Source organism: Lampetra planeri, chromosome 8 (assembly GCF_965212315.1).
Source record: "Lampetra planeri chromosome 8, kcLamPlan1.2.h2, whole genome shotgun sequence".
Lineage (NCBI taxonomy): Eukaryota > Metazoa > Chordata > Hyperoartia > Petromyzontiformes > Petromyzontidae > Lampetra > Lampetra planeri.
The window spans coordinates 15,135,761-15,151,382 of NC_136114.1; the positions used below are offsets into that span (position 1 = coordinate 15,135,761).

General features: G+C 55.2%; 1 protein-coding gene across 1 annotated transcript in view; it reads right to left on the minus strand.

Annotated features, from left to right (window-relative positions):
• Positions 1-382: 382 nt before the first annotated feature.
• Positions 383-15,622, minus strand: part of LOC144720465 (synaptotagmin-9-like) — a 54,551-nt gene continuing 39,311 nt past the window's right edge. The window contains exons 7-12 of the mRNA XM_078597267.1: positions 14,711-14,882; positions 12,675-12,868; positions 7,560-7,815; positions 6,452-6,574; positions 1,082-1,138; positions 383-521 (exon numbers count right to left, since the gene is read on the minus strand). Of these exons, the coding sequence (XP_078453393.1) occupies positions 383-521; positions 1,082-1,138; positions 6,452-6,574; positions 7,560-7,815; positions 12,675-12,868; positions 14,711-14,882 (941 nt within the window). The remainder of the gene's footprint in view (positions 522-1,081; positions 1,139-6,451; positions 6,575-7,559; positions 7,816-12,674; positions 12,869-14,710; positions 14,883-15,622) is intronic.

Genomic DNA, 15,622 nt, shown 5'->3' on the forward strand with positions numbered 1-15,622 from the left:
TCAGGTGACATGGAAAATGGATGGAAATGGGCACCAAGATCCCGTAGGGGGCATTCTGGATCCCATCGCCACCACCTACTCAAAACGCGATGGCACCGCTCTCAGACCAACGTCTGGGCCTGACCTTGGGGCGGGCCCTCAGCCAACCACGGCGAGACGGAGCGCGGGCGCGCATCAGCGGACGTGCCTCGTACGTCAACAGAAGCTGTCGGCAATACCAAAGGGCTTCTGATCAGGCATGCGGGACACGAAGGCATCATTTTGACACTGGGCTTAAATCGAGGCCTTTGAGCTGTGCAGCACAGAAGTGGACACAATTTCAAATTGAAGAAAACAAATTCAAAGGGAAACCACAGCAGGTGCCGATCAATCAGCGATGATTCTACTCTGCCGACGAGGACGCGCGGTTTATGTCGGGCACAAATCGCTCCGTGGGGCAGGAACGCGGGGTGCGTTTGTTTCCATGAGCCAGCCGCGCAGAGTGCGCGCGGATGACTCGCGGTCCACCCTGCTGCGTGTGGCTGCGGACGGGAGATCGATGCGGATGCGATGCACATTTGGGGCGACCGTTGTCCGGTTTTTTGACGGCAATAGCCCGAGTCGCGACCGAGTCCTCACCAACAAAATGAACGCCTGACGCGTCTTCTGAGTTTGTCTTTTTTCCCACTCAACGAGTTCTTAAATGGCCGTCGTACAACGCCAGTTATAACGCAAATGAACCGGCGAACGCATGAACAAACGTCGAGAACGCGGCGCCGAGACGGCGGGGAGGTGGAAATAAACGACAGAGGCGGTGCGCACTACGATTATGAAACACATGCTGGAGCCACGGTCAACACGCGCTCCCCATTCTCCGCTGTCGTAAAACCTTTCCACGAAACATTCCTAATTCCACTTAATGTACAGGTTCAATAAAAAAAAACAGAAGCGACCGTCATGCTGGGGTTTCAACACAAACATCGTTACATTCAGATCACATTTTGTTTGTTTAAACATTCAAGGGTTGCACGGAAGAGAAAAACAAGCGTCCCCTTTCATCCCCCTTCGACTTCTCGACAGCGATGGCGCACGACGCGCGTACCGGAGGGGCCGCGGCGATTCGCAAGTTCGCCGATCGGCATCGTTCCGCTTGGCGGAACTTGCTCGGGGGGGAGGGGAGTGGGGAGACGGGGGACACCAACGCACGGACGCACGCACGGACGGACAATCCACCAGACGGACAACGGGAAATTCCACATCGCCGTGCGCACGACGTCATCGGATCCCGCAGCCGCGGCAGGGCACGGCCACGAGCCCACGACAAGACGGCAGGCAGCTCCCCCTCTACAATGGGCATTGAGCGAATATTCAGCTTGCATATTGGTATTGTTTGGCCTCTATCTCTCCCACCCACCAAACTGGCACTTCTGTTTCCCCTCTCACCTACCCACCTACCTCTCTCTCGCTCTCTCCTCTCTTCCCCCAGATAGTCCAATGCATTAAATTACAGGACAGTGTATTATTGATAAATCAATTGCTTGCCAAGAACATCTCACACAGATTGTTCTGTGCACAATAAACATAAATTGCACCTAGCACATCTTCATAATTAATCACGGCTCGGCGGGCCAGACGATTCTAACAAAACGTTACCTGCGTGCGTGCCGCGTTTGCAGTGCGTGCCGCGTGTGCAGTGCGTGCCTGTCTGGGCAACGGTGGCGGTGAGGGAGGAGGGGGTAGGGAAGCCCGGTGTTTCCATCACTCGGGGTCCGCGAAACAGCGCACCGCTCACTCTGCCCGCTGTAACGATTCGAAATCAATGCTGGCACAAGCAGCAGACGCTATCAGCAGCCGCTCTGACTCAACACAGACAAAGAGTGTCACGTGAAGCAAGAAAGCCACACCGATGTTTCTTCCGTTCTGCTTTCCACATTATTAAAATTATTACCAGCGCTTCGTTTCCCACAGTCATAGTTTTCAGGTCGCTGTTCCGACAGGATTTGGCTGCACGTGACGAGAAGTATCCCCACGCCGCAGCGATAGGGATGTACTTGATGTGGTGTGCCGGGTGCAGAAATATTTGCTGGCTCGCTGATCCAAAAGAGACCCGGCTGAAATAAATCTCTGATCATTATTACCTTATACTTATGATATATTACCGTATAATCATGATATTCCCATTGTAATGCTATCATCCCGAGGTGGCCAGCAGATGGGAGACCTTGCGTCAGCACCAGGGGACGTCGTCGCCCCGGGCTTTGTGTCCCACCTGAAGGGTGCTGCTATTAATAATCTGCAAGATGTTGTCAATTGACTACTGGATGAAAGATTCCCGACGTCGTGTTAGTCTCGGGGGCTATTTTAACCACACTTCACCACCACGGACGGCCCAGCGCTGCTTAAGATATCGCGTGCCACCGATGTTAACCGTGACCGCGAATCCAACCCGTTGGCACTAACCACTGCACCGCCGCTCCGAACCCCACCAAACAAAAATTGCCAATCCAAACTGAGCACCATAGAATAGGAACGTGACAAATCATCAATTCATCGATTAAAATCAATTACCACGCGCAAAGTAACGTGCATTACAATGATTTCCATAATCTACGATGTATGCAAATTGCATGCAAATTATATGCTCACCTTACATGTCGGCTAATGGGGCGCACGAAACGGTACAGAAACAGCAATGGGAACAAAGACGGGAAACGCGAGTCAAGCCACGGATCAAATTCCCAAATCTCCGAGATCGTGAGAAGCCATCTCGAGACCCACTTCGCTGCCTCGCCACGGCGGGGGCGACGGGCGGTCAGCCGACTGACCGGCTGCTACTCACGGGGCCCACGAGGGGTCCAACCGCGCCTGGCCACCACTTCACTTCCCCGTCCTCCGACACGCACTCTGACCCCGGGCCTTCCGTCCTGGGCACGTGGACCGCGCGGTCTCTGCCAACGCGATTCTGAACGTCACTTCGGCCCACGTCAACCCCCCCCCCCCCCCCCCCACTAAATGTGAACGGTGAACACTGGCAGCCACATGTGGGGCTTGTCTCGGGGCCATCGGTTACCCTGGGACAAGCTGTGCTCAGAAACGTGGCACGTGGGGGTAACCCAGCACGGTGGGCAGGGTGCTGGTCGGTTTTGTTTGATCGTACTTCGCAAACATTGGCCCTCAAATGAAGAAGCTACAATGGTTGATTTACAATGAACCTTCTTCACCATTTCTCCGCTCGAGAGACAATATACGTGATAAGTAAGGGCCAATGCCAGAAACGTCGCCTATTACATGTTTCTATTCATTTCAGTGCTATTGGCGAACGTGTTGAGTTTGTGTCGTGTCACTGTGCACCGCTGCCAGTGCAGGACCGCAGTGCGCGCTGTGGACAGGGGGCCTCGGGGAGAACGCGTAATCATTGAGGTGCAGGCAGCAGAGGTCGGCATGTGACGAGCGAGCGAGCGAGCGAGTGGGGTGGAGTGGACGCTGAGCCGCCTGATCGCCCTGTGCCAGTCGGTGCCGGCATGAGCCATCAATTAGTGGCGTCATCAGAGAGCTGGCTCAGTAGATGGGCGGGTGGCTGGATGAAACTATACACTTAAACACTTATTTATTTTTCAAGATGAGCTCCACTGAGCTACACAGCTCTTTTTCAGAAGCGACCTGGCCACAAATGATAGCTCAACGAAGTGGCTTCTCAAGTGGAAATTTATAGCAGCCAAATATTATTCGCGCAAGTTTCCAAATGTGCAGAGAAAAACCTTAGGACCCCGGAAAAAAGTCCACACGATTACGGGGAGAACATGCAAACTCCAAATATACAGGCGTCAGGGTCGGGATGGAATCCACGACCTCCTGTCTACTAAGCAGGGTAGTTAACATCTTGCTACCATGGTCTCCAAGGTGACTGGCTGGCTGACTTGGTAGCGGCTGGTAAGATAGATGGATGATGTGCGGTTAGCTGGGTGATTGGGAGTGTCGAGGGAGAGTGAAAGGCGTGCGAGCTGCGTGGGTTGATGGGTAGATTACTTGCTTACTGGAGAACGGAGTGAATGTGTGACGGACGGGCTGAGTCGGCGAGTGTCTGGCTGGTTGGTTGGAAGACTGGCAAGGTGGGTGGCTGATGGTGAGAATGGTGGCTAACCGGCTGGCTGAGTGATTGGATAGGTCGGGGGCCAGGTGGTTGGCTTTACTGAGACAAAGGGGTAGAGATGGGCAGAGAAGAGCGGTTTGTGTTGTGGACAAAGTCCAATGTTTGAGCAGGGAAGCATCGTGGGACAATCCGTGCCATGTTACACCTTAGCCCACCTTCCACCCACATCCTGCCAGGAGAATGAATGCAGCAATTGGCACAAGTGGGAGGGGGAATAGCGTAAAGGAGCATGAAGGCGGAACCTGCACGCTCATCGTCAGCCAGGGCCTATCCACTGCCGAATTAAAGCCTCACCATTGTCAAAATCCCTCAAGATCTTGCTCCTACATATGAGCACATTCTTTACTTTCACTGTCATCACATCACAAGTCTCGTCCATCAGTCACCATTGTGTCCTGCCACTGTACGTCCTGCCCCCACCCTGAGTTTCTCTCCTTAGTAGCCCACGTGACGTCTATGACTTGCATGTGTGTCTCTGATCCGCGTGGTGTTCCTTTCTCTGCCCCAATGTCATAATCACGGAGAAATGAGTTGTGATGACACGAGCATTATTGACACAACAGCACTTGTGCCAGTCTAGGTGCACTTTGAGGCCACGTGGATGTGCAATACAGCATACGTGCACACAACGACGCGTGCATGCGTTATCTTTATTCACTTCTTGTGTTGGCCCTTGTCAATCCACTGCTGGATGACGGACCTCCCCACGCCGTGTGTCGGTCATGGGGGTTGTTTGACCATACTTCACCACGTCGTGCTGCATGCTATTACATACTAAGGATGATAGCGGGGATTGGGGAGTGGGGTGGAATTTGTTGAGGCGATGTCGACTTTACTGCTGTGATTGGAGCGCAGCGGGGAAAAGGGATTGGGGGCACAGGGTGACGAAGGGGAGTGAAGGGAGTGGAGGGGGGAAGGGAGGGAGGGAGTGGAGGGGGTAGAGTGGAGGGAGGGAGTGGAGGGGGGAAGGGAGGGAGGGAGTGGAGGGGGGAGTGAAGGGGGGGGGGGAGTAGATGGGGTGGAGTGGAGTGCAGGGGGTGGAGTGGAGGGGGTGGAGTGGAGGGAGGGAGTGGAGGGGGGAGTGAAGGGGGTGGAGTAGAGGGGGGAGTGGAGGAGGGGTGGATGGGGTGGAGTGGAGGGAGGGAGTGAAGGGGGGAAGTGGAGAAGGTGGAGTGGAGGGAGGAAGTGGAGGGGGTGGAGGGGGTGGATGGGGTGGAGTGGAGTGGAGGGAGGGAGTGGAGGGGGTGGAGTGAAAGGAGGGAGTGGAGGGGGTGGAATGAAGGGAGGGGGTGGAGGGAGTGGAGGGAGTGGAGGGGGTGGATCGGGTGGGAACCGCACAGGGCTCAGCAGCTGGGCCCTGCGTGCGTGCACCCGTCCGGCATAATTTCATCTGACTCACAAATTAGCAGCCTGCGGTCTCATCTCCGAGGAATGCGCGCGGAATGTAATGAGTTCTTTAAGTGAGCTTGAGGTTGTAATGACGAAGCCCAGGTGGGGGCTCTCTGGGAGCGATCCCTCTCGTCTCGCTGGCAAGCGGCGGCGGTGTTTCTCGCGAGCGCGCGGCTGAATGCTTCCCCAGCGAGCCACTGACCAGCGATGGTGAAGTATGATCAAACAACCCCCCCCCCCCCCGCTATTAACACATACTCACCTAAAACCATCATCTCGTAATCCTCCAGCCATGGCATCAAGGAACAGCCACCGCCAAGAAACGACGACGTCTAATTCCCCTTCATCCTCCTGCTCATTGCCACCCCTGTGGTGCAGGAGCGTGACCCGTGCCTCGTAACTCTGCAAATGCATCTGTGAAGGCTGTCGCGAATGGAGTACACGACCGTGCTGCTGCTGCTGTACTGCCCCTGCACTCTTCGGCAGCGCGAGCGGCCGTGCAGATGCACACGAGTGTAGCTGGCCATTGAAGTCGTGCAATTGTAATTACACATTATATTGTTTTACATTCTGTACCGCATCTCTTTAGCTACTGCACACACACACACGGACGTGTATGCGAATTCTGGTCTCTCCCCAACAAGACAACGAAACGCTCCTCAAGAAACATCCAAATGGGAGCAAGCCCCTCTTTTGAAGAGTATTGAGTTTCGTTGTGGCTTTGTCGACTGAATGAGGAATTATTATCATTCAGCGCTACTTGTGCGACGAGGGGTGTCAACACCAGCACCAACTACAATCCTCTCTTACCCCCCCCCCACCCTGCCACTGTTCCCCTCTCGACAAACAACTCCCCGTCTTCTCCCCGCAGTACGAATACGCACGCTTGGACACCAAACTCTCGGCCGTGTCCCAGCCGGCCCCCTCCCTCGCCGCGGGGAAGCCGCCGGCGGCAGCAGCAGCACGCGGCGCTTTGCAGCGACCACGACGCTGGCGCTGGGCGACGCGGGAGCGATAGTGACGACGACGACGATGATGATGACGACACTGGGCGGACTGCAATCGAAACACCGACGAGAGTTCCACGTGCACAACGTCGCCACACGACACGGAGGGGTTCCACACGCAGACCGCGGCCTAGCGCCCGGACGGAACACGGCGTGGGGGGGGGCGGTGAGGGGGTGCCAATGAATGAAACAAGACGCACGATTTATTTATCTTTCCCAGGATCTGGGGGGCGGGGGGGGAGAGAAAAAATAAAACACAGAATACTCAACGTCATATTATTTAGCTCATTCATGCGGTAAACACTAAACTTCTCGCTGGACAGGTGTACAAATTATATACACGTATTTATAGTATAACATTCTTCTCTTTATCTTGACCCTCGGTGGACTTTGTAGTTTACAGAATATTGCTTTAAGTGGCAAAGCAATGCTCCCTCTTGCGACGGGAGGCCCGCCCGCCCGCCCGTCACCCTGCTTGCCGTTGTTACTAAGTGTAAGTGACCGGCTGTCTGACCTGACTGGATTAGCCATCTGCCTGCCTCGCTGGGCTAACAGACGAAGCCATTCGGGGATGGCTGTGGAAGTTTGGGATGAAGCGTCAATTGTTCTCGGCGCGGGAGCATCCGTCTGTCCAGCAGCTGTGGCCGGGCGCGTCGATCAATAAATAAATCGAGAGTAAATCGATTGGTTCTCGAGTCTGGCGCCAGATGAGACGGCCGCCGTCGCGTGCTCTCGTGACACCTCGGGGTTCGGAGTTCAGAGCCACAGTAAGAAACGCGTTCGTCATTGACCGCATGAGAGGAGGCGGTCATCGGCTGAAGTCTGCTGCTCACCCTGATCAGCAGCAGCAGCAGCAGCGATGAAATCCGTGAGCAGCAGCGATGCATTAGTGGTCAGCATCAGTGGCGTAGCTACCGGGAAGAGGGAGGGGGGCGCATGGAAGGCTGCGAGGAAGGGGGCAGCAATGTTGGACGGCGCGGGTTCCATTTCATTGCTTGCACCGGGGCCCATGCCGACCGCGTCGCGCCACTGACCACCGCATCGTCAGCCCTTGGCGGGGAGCCCCGTTGCCTTTAGCCGCGCTGAACCGCTGATGCGACGGAGGCAACAGTGGCGCGGGGAAAGATCGTCGACGCCTCCTGTGCGCCGCCGTCACGGCACGCACGGCGGTCCCGGCGCGGCCCGCAGAGCGGCGGGGGAGGCAGCCGAGGCGGGGAGTTGACGAGCTGCTCGTGGGGTTCAGGAGACCCCGGCCGTTGAAGCTGACTGTGGGCCGGTGGTACCAGTGGGCTGGAACGGAGGCAGGGGAGGGGAGAGAGAGAGAGCGAGCGACATTCACTAGAATGAACAGAGATTCGTTTCTCACAGAATATTTACCAGGCTGCTGATAAGACTGGAGTAGGTGGGTCCCGTGACTGGTAGCCACAGCCCGTAGCGAGAGAGATGGTGGAGGTGGTTTGCTGGGTGCGTAAATACTTGCCGGGTGGCCTGCACAGCAGCATTCCAAGCAATTTTGTAAACCAAAAAAAACTTCGAGTTACGGCGCGAGTGACAAAAACAATTAGAGCAATAACGATGAAAATAATTTACACTAATTGAAATAAGACATATTACACAATAAATCCATAACAACACACGGCTGTAAATACTCGTGTCGAATCGATGCCACCAACATAAGCGAACAATAAACACTTTTACGACGCTTTTATTAACGCGGCGAATGCGTTTCGCTTTGATTGGATTCGCAAACTTCGCCCACATATTCACGGCCATGCCGTCCACACTTTCAGAGTTAATTGCAGCAACAGCAACAATACATAAATCACTGCCTTTAATTCCAACGTTGTTTTGTTTACGCGTTGAAAGCTGAGCTGTCTATGAATGGAAGTGGGTGGGGTGGGCGGGCAATATTCACGAACGTCAGATCGCCACCCCAAACGAATTCTACATCAACTGCACAATCTATTCACAAAAAAATATAAACTTCTTTACATTAAAGGGAGGCGCGGGGGAGGTGTTTGTTCATCGGCGGAAAAAGCCGGGAGGCCAATCCGGATTGGTACGCCACTCGCTGGCATTTTCCATTTCCCTGCCGACAAAAAGATCAAAGAGGGACTCCTCCGCTTTGATGTGAATTGGGCACGGCGAGTGAGTGCGTGTGGCATCTGCGTGGGGAGATGACAGGGAGAGGGAACCGTTGCTGGCACAGAGGATGCATCGGACAAGCTGTACCCCCCTTGGCTCGGTGCCCCCCTGAACGCGGCCCTCTGACTAATGCGTGGGGCGTTGCACAAAGGACGGTGGCGCGCGTGAAAAGTGGGGCAAAGCAAAGCAAAGACAGAGGCGCGTGTGCGCGTGCGTCCTTTAAGCAGCCGGTCTGGTTGGTCACGGATGAACGCGCACAAAACCTTTTAGCAACTTTCTGGTTTTTCTCAAGCAACCTTTGTCCAATCTTAATTTTAGAACTTTCGTGACTGCAGGAATTATTATTTGGTTCTTTCGGTTAAGTCACGTCTAAAGATAAAATAATAAATTAAATTAAATAATAGAATACGACGTTTGTGTTGCAATCGAAACGTCGTATTCAATTATTTAATTTAATTTATTATTTTATCTTTAGACGTGACTTAACCGAAAGAACCAAATAATAACCTTTGTCCACGTTTTTTTCTTCTCTCTTTCTCTCTCTCTCTCTCTCACCACCCGGTCGCCAACTCTGTTGATCGATACTTTTTTGGTAATTTCAATTCGCTTTCATTTTCGTGCAATTCCAGCGTCGAGCATGGATAAGTGCTTCGATGGGCGACCACCGTGCATGGCGCAGGCGCTGTGGGCTGTCCGTGGAGACCCGCGACTTACGGGGTGAATCGCATTTCGGTGGACAACGCCAGTCTGGCTGGCGTTTGAATTACGGTAAGCCCTGAAGCTCAGCTTCCCTTGCCCCCCGTAGGTGAGAATGAGTGTCTGCGTGTATCGAGAATAAATGGGGAATGAGAGGCTGTGAATCACCCGTGTGAAATGAGCAATTTGAACAAAGATCCACGTGGAATGAACGCACGTGATGAGGAATGAATGACCCTGCGGCAAACATCATCGATGTGCAACCAACTTCCTTGTGGAACAAACATTCGGCGTGGAACAAACGTCGGTTCGCTATGAACGTACGTGTGCATTTAAGCTCTGCGTGGGACCAGCATTCTCGTGGAACGTTCGATCGTAAGAACAAACGTTGGCGCGGAGCGAACGTGCGCGTGGATCGAGCTTGTGCGGAACTCACCGTGGCCCTTGCTCGCTCTCCGGGCCACGGCGACGCGGAGGGCAGGGGGGCACCCGACCCGGCCAGCCGCAAAACCTCTTGACGTGACGCAGAGTGACGACGGAGTTTGGTGGGATCTAGAGGTGGTTCTTGAGTGGCGAAGGGAGGGCGAGGGAGAACAGGGGTTGTGGGCGCGCTGAGTGAGGGTGGAATGTCACTGTCAGATCGTCGTGCATATGGTGGTGGTGGTGGGAGGGAGGGAAGACGCGGGCAGTTCGGGTTTATGGGAGGCATGGGGGAGAGGAGACGGAAGGAAGGAGTGGGGGGAGGGGGGCTTCTAGGCTGATGTCTGAGCACAGGGCATGACCGCATTGAGCGATCGGAAGCCCAGGATATTCTTGCTAGAACACCAGGTCCCCCAGAGGCTCCCCTGGTCCGGGGGGGGGGAGCAGGGATGGAGCAGGCGGAAGCAAGGGAGGAGCAGGGGTCGGGATTAGCGGAAGAGGGCGGCAGGGGGCACACAGAAGCGACACAACACAAACACGCGCTCGCCGGCGCCAGCAATCGCTCCGCCGCTCGGCCGATTGCCTCGTCTGTCAGGAGGAGGGCGAGCCACTCGTGTGCCGTGCTCCCGTAACCACTGCGATTGCCTGGTGGCGAGCGATCCATCCCGAAGGCTGCGCCAGAGTGATCGCGTGTTGGCTGGCGAGACGTCCGTCGCTGTGATCCGCCCTCTCACGTCTTAATGGACGTGGGGCTATTTTTATCGCTTGTTTTTTTTATTTTACCTTTTGCGTTTCATGCGTGTAAGTAAAACAACACAGCAAGCCTTGTTGTACTCAGCGGTTCTGCCGTTCCGCGCTGACACATGGAGACACGCGATGACACGCGGATGACAAGCGGTGATACGCGAGGACACGTGGGTGACACGTGGGGACACACGGTGACACGTGGGGACACACAGTGACACGTGATGACACTCGCCATGTCTGCCTGCCTGCACGGGGTAAGCATTCACTTGGCAGCCCCAGTGACCCAGGGTGGTGGTGGTGGTGGTGACTCAATTTTATCTCTCGGTCGTGTTTCGCTTTCTCAGTCATCCTCCAGTTGCTCCTCTCGGGGTGACGTCACGGGACAAAGATATTTACATTTGACGTCACCCTGCGTTCAACAAAAAACGTCCTCCAGAAGATGACTGCATATAACTACTTTCTAAGATCCCGAGTATGACTGAGGAGTCGGCGCTACAGTCACGGATTGTTTAATCTATCTGGGTGGAGCTTTGAGCGTCACTCGATGTGTGCTCGAGTTGACTGCGGCAGGCTTGAACGCTCACTGTGAGTGCCGGCCAAACATACCGGGCGCAGTACCCTCCTGAAAGGGCTCAGCGACTTTTTCCTGAGAACGATCACAAGTTGATTAACCATTTAGAGCGCAGAGCCTATGACCAATTCAGCTGTAAATACACTCAATCTTAGAAGCCAAGCAGGTTTCGGCCCGCTGAGTGCGGCCCGCCTCACAGGTGACATCGGCAGCCGGGACACAGTCAACAGCAACATCAAATTCCGTACCGCATTGCTATGCTGTCTTCACCGAGCCACGCTCACCAGCGTGGTCAATTGTGCTCATTAACCACCCAAGAATGTACGGCGCCAAAGAAGTTCAAGACACATACATTCAGCAGCGGATTCACCAGAAGGGCCGTGCACGCTGAACACGCTAGAGCGCAGGGCAGGGCCACGCATTGCGCTGACCCCGAGTCGTGCGCGTCACGAGCGGAGCTGCGATCTCCGCTCGTTTGGGTAACCGATGCCTCTGCCGAGCATCGGTTCCATTGCCAACACGGGCATGAGTGGAGACAAAAAAACGTCCCACCTCTGCTGCCGTGTGTGCCCCTGGACGGGAGGTGACGGCAATGATGCGCATGCAGTGACGTCATGGATATCATCAGGTGCGGCCTATAGGAGGTTTCCCACCTCCGAGGAGGCAGGATTTGCTTCGAGCTATCGGTCGTACAACTCGAAACAGAGTCGAGTATAACGACGCCACCGACTGATCGTGACAGCCGTCGTCTCGAGCCGTCGTCTCGAGCCGTCGTCTCGAGCCGTCGTCTCGAGCCGTCGTCTCGAGCCGTCGTCTCGAGCCGTCGAGACGACGGCTCGAGCCGTCGTCGCTCACGAGCTGTCCTCCCCCTGTCTCCTAACCCTCATGAGGCCGACGGGGCGGGCACCTCGCACGCCGGAGTGTGGCCCACGAGGGCCCTGCCGCGTAACGTCGTCGTGCAATCAGCGCCGCCGAGCTGCTGCTGCTGCTGCGCTCGCGAGCGCGTGGGGGGGGGGGTCGCGTTCTCCGGTGTCGGGGAACGATTAACGCCGCCCGCGCTCGACACGCGATTGATGAGTCCCAGCCGCCTCGCGTCGCAGCTCGCGGATTGGGTGTCGGGAGAGACGATACCCTGCGAGGCGGGTGCCGAGCGGTGGTTGTGCGTTGGGGTTAAGCGAGTGCCTGGGTGAGGCGTGGCACGGCACGGTGTTGGGGGTAGGGTCAGGCACTGTGAGTGCTGTAAACCCCACAATCTACATTACAGTTTCGGCCGCTACTGAGTGGCAGGTGACATCTGAACCCCCCTCTGCTCGACGTGCACTGGCCTGTGTGGAGCAATATGCAACTGGGATCAAGCAACGCCCATGATCGATGTATCTGGGGTGATGGCGAGGGGGCCAGGGGGGCGGGGTCCTTCACCCGCAGTGGATTCACAAACACTGCCCCCCGCCCATGCTTTCCCCACCAACATTCGAGTCCTCAGCCACCACCGATTGCTTTCAGCTTGTGCCAAGTCAGCAGCCCGTCGGGGAGTCGCTCCTTTTCTGCGGCACTACATCACATCCCGAACAGACGGGGGGCGGGGGAGAGGTTGTGGGGGGTGGAGGTGGGGGCGGTGGGGGGAGAGCTCTTGCCTCGGCCAGGAGGTGCCAGTGAGCGATGGGCTTGCGTGGGTACGCCAGCATCTCGTTCCAGTGGTCGCGGCCCATCCCCTCCGCCTCTCCGCCCACCCAGCACACGCCGATCACCTCGTTGTGGCCCACCCTGCGGAACGAGACGTGGGGAGGGGGTGGGAACGCGCGGTTAGCCCCTCGGTTGGCATCACGGCCGCCCGGGTGGTTGGTGAGAGAAAGGGGCGTAGAGGTCACAGGGGTTGGACAGATTTCACCTCGAGTCGAGGTGGAATTCTACCGACAGGGGTTGCGCAGTTTTGCTGCTGTGCGTGGCGCTCTCCGATGTTGCTCGGCGCGTTTATTTCTCCACGTGCTGCGAGCTCCATCGAGAATGAGCGACTCCCCACTGAGTGAAGGCGGACTGCTGAGAGGCTTCGACAATGCCTTGGTCGTCAGAGCGGAGATTGCGTGGAGCGGAGTGGAGTGAGATGAGAGGGGCTAGGTAGGAGAGTGCACGGACGGGGATCCCGGTGAAACGAGAGGGGAGAGGTCAGGCTGGGGGCGACTCCATGCGAGATCGTGACGGCGAATGTGATCGTGATGTCGATCTGGAACAGGATTGGGAAGCAGTGGAGGGAGATGAGTATCGGGGCCACGTGGTCGCGTGTGTGGGCGAGGAGACGGCGGAGGAGAATGAGCCTCATGGCTCGGCTGCTCCTTTTATTCCGAAAATGAGGAAATGTGGGGGACAGGGAAGGAAGGGGGACTCTGTGTGGGTGGCAGGGGGGGGGGGGCTCAGGAGATGAAGAAGCAAACTGGCTGTGCGACCAGCGCGTGTGCGAGAAGGAGGAGGAGGAGACACCGGGTCAATGACATCGACTGGTAATTACCAGCATGGCTGCCCGGCCCGTTCTCAATTACTCAGCACCGTCACTCCAGAAAAAAATGTGTGATTGATTACCATTAATTGAGATTGGTCAAAATACAATTACAATTCCATGCTGCCCGGCATGAGAGCATCCATTAATAGCCGCACGTTTGCTGCTGCTTACGAAACTACAAGGTCATTAATTGCGCCGCATTAATGATACTGTACCACGGTGGTGATATGTTAACTCCCTCGCCGGGTATACAGGAGTTTGTGGGTTCGATTCAGACCCTAACGCTGGAGTTTACACGTCCACATGATAATCCACTTCGTTGAGCTATCATTTGTGGAAATAAAAGCTATTTCGCTCAGTGGGCAGTACTTGGTAAAATAAAATAAATAATTAACGGTTAGTTACGTTCACATGGCCCACGTGTGTTTGCGTTGGTCCATGAGCGCAAATACAAAGGCGTCTCACGTCAAAGCGGCCGGCATCAGAGAGCAGGAGCGATGGCTCAGCTGGGAGCACTGAACACCCACACTGGCGGCACGCGACGGGAACGGACGCCCACATTTAATATTCGAATTCTCAGAGGTGAATTTTCGCCAAATTAAGTGAGGAATCAAAGAAATTGTGGTGGGATTTTTGCGTGATGTCATCAGGGACTGGGCTGAGACCATCAACTCCCTACCAGTTTAATCTATGGGAGTCTACGGTCTCTGTGTGAGTCTACGGGTCTCAACGTGAGTCTATATGTCTCTGTGTGAGCCTCCAGGTCTCAATGTGGGCCTACGGGTCTCTATGTGAGTCTACGGGTCTCTATGTGAGTCTACGGGTCTCTGTGTCAGTCTCCATGTCTCAATGTGGGTCTACGGGTCTCTATGTGCGTCTACGGGTCTCAACGTGGGTCTAGGGTCTCTATGTGAGTCTATGGGTCTCTATGTGAGTCTGTAAGTGTAATCGCTGTGGTGGTTGAGGCTGAATCCCGGACTGGATCCCAGGATCTCAACGCTGCTGGCTCAGCGTCTCTGACCGCCGAGTCACTCGGCCACCACGAGTCGATGGGCACAGCCACCCTAGGCAGGGTGGGGGAGCTGGGGGGTGGGGGCGTCACGGGTACCCACCGGTCGTAGTCGACGACGGCGATGATGAGGTTGACCTGGTCCATGTTCTCGGGTGGGATGTCGAACACGATCTCCTCGTTGTAGACGGGGTTGAGGGTGTTGCGCTTGGTCGACGTCTTCCGCTTCTTGAGACGTCGGCCCGAACACATGAGCGACACCTTCACGTAGGGGTCTGAGTGCGGGCGGGGGGGGGGGCACACGGGTCAGGGGTCGCGAGGACGCGAGCACGCAAGGAGACAGGCAAGTGAGAATACACGATCACGTGGAGATGGGGAATACGAGGATATGAGACATGAGAGAACAATGACTGAAGGAAAAATAAAAAATAAATTCCGGCGTTTCAATCGCAACACAAGCAATCGTCATCAGGTAGAAAGATACAACCGTAGAACTGCTGAACAAGGTTCAGCAGAACAAGGTTCAGCAAAACAAGGTTCAGCAGTTATACGGCTGTATCTTTCTACCTGATGACGATTGCTTGTGTTGCGATCGAAACGTCGTATTTTATTATTGATTTTTTTCTACCTACGTGACTTTAACGAAAGAACCAAAGAGCATGGATTCCTGCAGTCACGAAAGCTTCAAATCAAGATGGAAGAACAGAAGAACATGTGGAATGGATGTGAGTGAGTCTATGGGCCTCCGTGTGAGTCCGTGTATCTCCCTGTAAACCCAGGGACTGAATTTCTCACTGATAGACTGCGGTCACGTGACTGAGGTGTCTCGCTAGACATCGCCGTGGCGAGAGCGAGGCATGATGAGCTGTGGTGTGCCGGATGTAGATGTATATTTAGTGACCGAGCTGGCCGGACCCAGATTACATTCAGCCACGTGGTAGTCTGTGGATCTCCCTATAAGTTCATGGCTCTCTAAATAAGTGTATTCATCGTTCTGTTAGTGTATGAGTTGATA